General features: G+C 41.6%; 1 protein-coding gene across 1 annotated transcript; it reads right to left on the reverse strand.

The window, feature by feature from the left end:
* Positions 1–257: 257 nt before the first annotated feature.
* On the reverse strand, positions 258–1,820 carry LOC134623239 (putative C-type lectin domain family 20 member A). The gene is made up of 3 exons (XM_063468414.1): positions 1,499–1,820; positions 963–1,319; positions 258–700 (listed from the first exon to the last, which is right to left on the reverse strand). The coding sequence occupies exons 1-3, from the start codon at positions 1,818–1,820 to the stop codon at positions 354–356; spliced, it is 1,026 nt and encodes a 341-aa protein (XP_063324484.1). The 3' UTR covers positions 258–353.
* Positions 1,821–6,737: the final 4,917 nt, after the last annotated feature.

Consider the following 6,737-nt stretch of genomic DNA (forward strand, 5'->3'; position numbering starts at 1 on the left):
ATTGGGATTCAAGCTGAGGATACAATAGTGTGATACAAAGATTTACAGCACATGAAGCAGAAATATTCAAACCATCAACATATCTGAACTCAATCAAAACAAATATCCTGCTACAGTTTAATAATGAACCAATCCAGCAACAATGAAGGAAGAAACCAAGATGTTCCTGACTCTGGTAAAGGAGAGGAAATGAAACACAGACTGCTCTCTGCAAATATCTAACCTGCAGGTAATAATCTGTTGGTCATTCTTCTCCCATTTCAAACCCAGAGACTGTAAACACTGAGCAGAAACACAGAGTTCACCCCAGAAAATCTACATGTGCAGCTAAGAAGTGACTTTAGGTTTAAACCTCAGTGTTTTATACAAATAAAATTAAATGTCTCATTTTTCCTCTGACTGACCCACTCGTGCTGCCCTCCTGTGGTCATGGCTGCAGACATGTCACAGTCTTCAGTCTTTCCCCTTGAAGCCCACCTCTCATAGCACACTAGCTTGTCACCGACCCAGAACCACAAATCCAGAAAGCAGGAGTAGCGCAGTCCCAGCCACATGAAAGGAGTCGAAGCATTTTTGGCTCTTTCCTGGACCCATCGCTGCTCCTCAGGGTTGCTGATTGAAACCAGGTCATTGTGTTTCTGTCTGCAGTAATTCAAGGCTTCCTCCCAGGTTTTGTTTTCCCTGATCAGAATCAGATTATCTAAGAACAAATTCAATCTGGATGTTTGGTCCAGTTTCACTGGAAGAACAAAAGAAAACATTTCAGTGATTCTTCAGATGAATCAGTCGCTCTACAGACAAATCTCTGTTCCAACCATCAGCTAAACATCTTCACCTCTGACAGAAGTTCAACATACATGCAGAAATAAGTGGCTGAAGAAACATACTGACCTAAATCCTCTCAGTGATTCCAGCTGTTCATCTATTGGACAAACAGCTGAGATAAATCTGTCTAAACTCACCATCATAGCAGAAGAAAGGCTTTCTTTGGTCACATCCAGCAGAGCTCCATCTTCCTGATCTCTCTAACAGAGTCGTAGCACATGTCCTGTTGTTTAGTCCATCATTGAATGAGTCCATGTCCCAGTATCTGAAGGAGAAGTTACTCCCATCTGACCACCTCCAGCTGTCTCTGAACAGGCCGATCCACAAGTTCATTGTAGGGTCTTTAGACTTCTGCAGCTTCTTAAACTCTTCACTGTATATCTGATCGAGTCCACTGGCCAGGTCGGTGTGATGCTGTCTGCAGTAGTTCTGAGCCTGAGTCCAGGTCACAGACATCTCATTCAAATGAAACATTTTGTTGTCTTTCATCGTTTCTGTCGAGTCAACAGAAAAAATCCAAAACATCTTTATCAACTAATTTGTCTCATTCCTAAAACTGTCTCATTCAGGAACATATGATATATAACATAACATATGATATAACACAGATTATGAACTAGATTATAACATTATTAAATATTATTTTATCATATTACTGTCCACATATTCTCACCATCATAGCAGATGAACTGATGCATGTTAGTACATGGAACATCTACCCACTTATCTCTTGTCCTCACACAGTTCTCAGGGGTGCCATCATAATCATTTGGCTCTTCATCTTCCCAACAGCTCTTATTTTCAGTGTATTCCTCCCCCGGCAGAGACCAGTGCCACCTCCTGTTGTCTCCTCCTGGCTCGCTGTACAGTCCAATCCAGGCTTCTGTTTGATTCTGTGCAGAGTCTTGAAGTCTTCTCATGTCTGTCAGGTCAAACACTTTGGCCAGGTCTGTGTATTTCTCTCTGCAGTATGCCCGTGCTTCATCCCAGCTCATCTGTTCTTTAATAAAGTGGTACTCATGCAGGTGACATGTGATGAAGACACACTGACCTAAAACAGAAGAAATACTGTTGAATATCTGCTGATACAAGCAGGAAACTCATGTTCCCATCAAACTGTCCAGTTTACAGGTGAATCCTTGATTTTCTCAGTAAGAGTTCATTTGTTTAATGAGTCCTGATCAAACTAAAGGATTTTAGGTGGAACAATCAGGAGCCCTGGTAAAATGATCACTCACCCATCAGAAGAAGCAGAAACAGACTCCACTGCATCGTCGCTCTGTCACATGAAAATGACTTTTCTTTCATTTGGAGGAAACAATGAATCCAGCAGCTCTTCACTGTTTGATGGACACACAGCACTTTATATTAAACACAGATATCTAGTTTATCACACACTGCTGTAAGAAATATGTGATTGTTCTTAATAAATGATCATCTGTTTAAAATTGTCCATGAAGAAAGAAGCAACAGTTCAAATGTGGTCCACACAGCACCTCTGTACCCACAAACATGAAATGGGCCTGCAGGTTTGAAACTTACATCTGGTTCTTCTCTGGTGTTCATGCAGACAGCTCTGCAGTAAATAACTATCTGTACTAACACACACTCTCTTTGTACTCAGTATTTGAATATTAAGATACAGGATTTCCTCACTGACTCAAAGACACAGTGTACTTATCAGTTACATAGGGAGTCATTTACATTAAGCTATGGAAAGAAGAAACACTGGTCTGTCCAACAAGCAAAAAGAGGAAGTTTCTAATATCCAAATATGACAGCAGAGGTGCACATGGACAGGTCACCACTCTGTGACAGAAACATGAATGATTTTTGAGAATATAACATAACGCTGCCTGTACTGATGAATATCGCTGGATCGGTCTGACGCTGACATGATCTTAAAAATCTGTCAAAGACTTTTTGTGTGTAGCATTCACATGTCTTCAAGCTCAGCTTCCACCATCACTCATCACCAGGTTGTCATCCATCATTGAGTTTGTAAAGCTCACTTAATGTCTGTCAGTGCTGATTATTCAAACTGTGTTTAAAATGTGACTCATTTGTTGTCCGAAAATATCTCCTCTGGATATGCAATTGCAATTGTTTTTAATATGTCACCATTTTTTCACAACCTGCAGATGATGAAATCCACTTTATTTTGTTCATAATTACTGATTACATCTTTACTATGTCAATAAACAATTTGAACAAGAAAGGTATCTTAGATTTAACACACATCTTAATTGAAGCAAATGCAAAATTTTGGAATGAATTTCATGTGACTGTTCATATAAAATCCAACAAAGTGTGTGTGTGTGTGTGTGTGTGTATGCTCATAAAAGGTAGCACAGGAGCGTTTTAAATGCATCCAATCAGCTTTTTTTTTTACAAGAGGTGTAGATCATACATTGTAATAAAAGTCTTCTTTTTCATATTTTATAAATATGAAAATCACAAGATTTTGAGTTCATGCTCATTGTGAAAGAATATAAATCTCTGTGTCACAATGAGTTCTATAAAAACATGTTGTTTATGGGGACAATATGACAAATCTTTCATGGTCCCTGTGAATGATCACTGGTAATAGAAGAGAAAGAAGAGCAAGCTTGAACCGAGGCTTTGTCCATTTTCATAACAAGTGACAGCTCAGACATCTGTTAATGAGAGAACATGTTTTACATCATAAAGACTGTGATGTGAAGCATCAGCAGTACGTTAAAGTGTTCAACAGTCCGGACCCTGAGACATAATAAAAACAGACTTGCCAAAGTGAAAGCAGAGCCCTCTGTGTGCTCTTTTAACAGCTGCTAGTACAAAACACAGTGACAATGTGTGTATTAGATACCCTCAGTCTAAAAGCAGAAATCATAAAAAATAGAATCCACAACAATGTCATCCTAAATAAAATCATCCTGGAGGTTGTTACAGGGAAATAGAAAAACAAAAAGCTGCAAAATCTTTATTGGAAAATGTTGAATTTAGTAAAACAAAGGAGTACAGGGGTCAACAGTGAGTATTCTTTGAGTATGGATGTTGCTGTTTTGAAAAGTGTAATGAAGAATCTGCTGTCCGCTGTACGTAGAGCCCAAGCAACTGCACATGTATGACAAGAAGTCCTTTGTATCGGGGTCAGTCTGCGGTAGGATTCAGAGTGCTTTCTGAGACACCGGCTGGGGCCTCCCTTGCTAGCAAGTAAAATATGTTCGTCTTGTTTTTGTCGTTAACGAGAATAAGTTTCTAAACTAGCGGGGCTTGTGGAAACACAGACCCAACATTTATCAGGATTCAAGATTCAAGGTCTTTATTGTCAACACAACAACATACACAGTATACAGCATACCAAAATGCTGTTTCAGCTTAAGTCCCCCATTGTGCATTTATAAGAATATAAAAAATATATCTCTAAGACATATAAAACTAGGAATTACAAATAAATAATAACTCACTAAATTTGGGTAAAATTAAGAGCTACAGAGGTACTATTACTAACTATATCTATGTACAAAACACAAAGACAGGACAGAGACATGAAGTGGATTGTGCAGTAGGTATTTAATACCAGGTTCACGTTATTGTCAGGATATTGTAGACGAGACAGGAGAAAGACAACATGTGCAAATATAGCATTATGTAGATAGTTTCGGTAACCATGTGACTGAGTGTGCAAATAAGCATATTGTTCCCAGGTCCAGTTTGTAGTGGGTTTGTGGAGGTTTTTGAGTCTTTTGGGGAGTATTGTTCTGTACAGATTTGATGCTGCAAAACCATCTGCAAAATAGAAGGAGGGAGAACAGTGCATGTGAGGGGTGGAAATTGTCCTTCACAATGCTGTTTGCACATCAGATGATGCATCTGTCGTAGAGTTGGGAGATGCTACTTCATCAGTCTGAGAAGAGAAGAGAAGAGAAGAGAAGAGACCTTTAACACACCTTTATTATATCAATACTTCAACTCACAACCATAGCTGAAAAATGAATGCCAAATCAACATATGAACAACCCTCCCCTCCCACCATCAACCCCACCCAAATACAATAAACACAGAAAACAAAACAAAACCAGAAAACACTCCATTCGGCTCTTTTCAAAAATTCAAAACTAAATTATCATCAGTTATTTTACACAAAACTCCATCAATGCCCCAAATAGAGACAAACTCTTCAATGTTGGACACCATCTTGTAATAAACAAACTCTACTTTCAAACGTGCACCTACTAACCCTTTAAACATAAGTTCTAAATTAACAGATCCTGTTCCCTTCATTTTGTTCCTCCTTGTGAGCCATATACTCATCTTCGCCTGACCTATTAAAAAATTAATCAAGCAAACCTTCCTACGCTGCGCTGCAGAGTACCTCGACCCAGGATAAAGAGACCCTCCTCCAAAACACTCCCAAGGCCAGCAAGCCACTGCCGCAGCAATGAAAAAAGGCCAGCTAGCCTGGAACAGCCTAGCCACAGGTGCTGCAGTGTTTCCTCAGTCAGACAGAAAAGACAGTGGGTCCCTGTTCGTGGATCCATATGTGCCACGTGTCTGTTCGTAGCCACGGCCCCATGCACTATTCTCCACTGGAGATCCGCACTGCGTTTCTCTATGGGAGGTTTGTACAGGGACCTCCAGCTGCCCCTCGGAGATGACCCCGGAGCCAACACACCTGACCACCTCGACTCCAGAACACCAGCCAACAATCCCCTATTCAGCACCTTCACAGCAACCTCATACATAGACTTCTTCGAAATCGTTGACAGGTCACCCAGAACAGGTGTTCGAAAGGAAAGAAGAGAGCCTCCCTCCTCATCCTGCTCCCCAACAGCTGAACTTGGTTGACCACCTGCAGAGCGAGTCCCCGGTGCAGCCCTCACGAGTCCAGGAAGAACACCCATGACTTCTTCCACCAGCTTCTTCAGAAAGCGCAGAGACCTGATCCCAGTCTCCTGAGCCAACTCGGCAGCCGTTTTCCACTGCCCTGCCGTCCTCAGGCCCGCCAGACCAGCATTTACGAGGAACCTCTGCACACTAGCAGTGCTGAGCATCCTACTTGGCACCAAGGGATTTTAAAAAAGAGGCTCCTCACCAACATCACCGTAAAATTGAGAACAGTCTCTCTGCACTTTAAAAACAGTCTTCCAAGCAGTCAAAACAGACTGGTAAAAAACAGAGGTCTGCGAAAGCTCCATGCCAGTTAAGTCTATAAGAAACAGGTGCTTGTCATATGTAAGGTCCCTTATTCTGTGAAGCAGCGTAGATGCAGTCTTGAACCAGGGTGGTTGTTGTCTTTGATAAAGATAACGCTGTGCTGTCTGAAGACGGAACGCTGTGACACGGCTTCGAAGGTCAATCAAACCCTGACCCCCCTCTGACACAGGTAGAGACAGCACAGCAGACCTGATCCAGTGAAACCTTCCCCAAAAGAAATTAACCAGTCTTTTTTGTATTTCCTTGAGAAGAGAGGCTGGAGGTTCAACAACAGTGGCACGGTGCCAGAGTACAGAAGCGGCCAAGTTGTTAACAACCAAAGTCCTTCCCCTATAAGACAACTGTGGCAGGACCCAAGTCCATCGAGACAACCGGGCAGCAATTTTTTCAACAACACCCTCCCAGTTCTTCCCCTGAAAAGCATCAGTTCCCAAAAACACCCCCAAACACTTCAGGCCCTCCCTGTTCCACTGTAATTCTGCCGGTAACACTGGCTGCCCTTTATCAACCCACCCTCCCAAAATGAAACCTTCACACTTTGACCAGTTAACCTTTGCGGAGGATGCTCGCTCATATAAGTCCAGTGTCTGTCTGAGTGTGTTAATATCACTTTGACTGGTTATAAAAACCGTAACATCATCAGCATAAGCTGACAATTTTACTGGACTTCCTGCTCCGTCAAAGGTAAAACCTGAGAGTCCCTGTCTAAGATG

Source organism: Pelmatolapia mariae, unplaced genomic scaffold, assembly GCF_036321145.2.
Source record: "Pelmatolapia mariae isolate MD_Pm_ZW unplaced genomic scaffold, Pm_UMD_F_2 NODE_ptg000485l+_length_16326_cov_1, whole genome shotgun sequence".
Classification (NCBI taxonomy): Eukaryota; Metazoa; Chordata; class Actinopteri; order Cichliformes; family Cichlidae; genus Pelmatolapia; species Pelmatolapia mariae.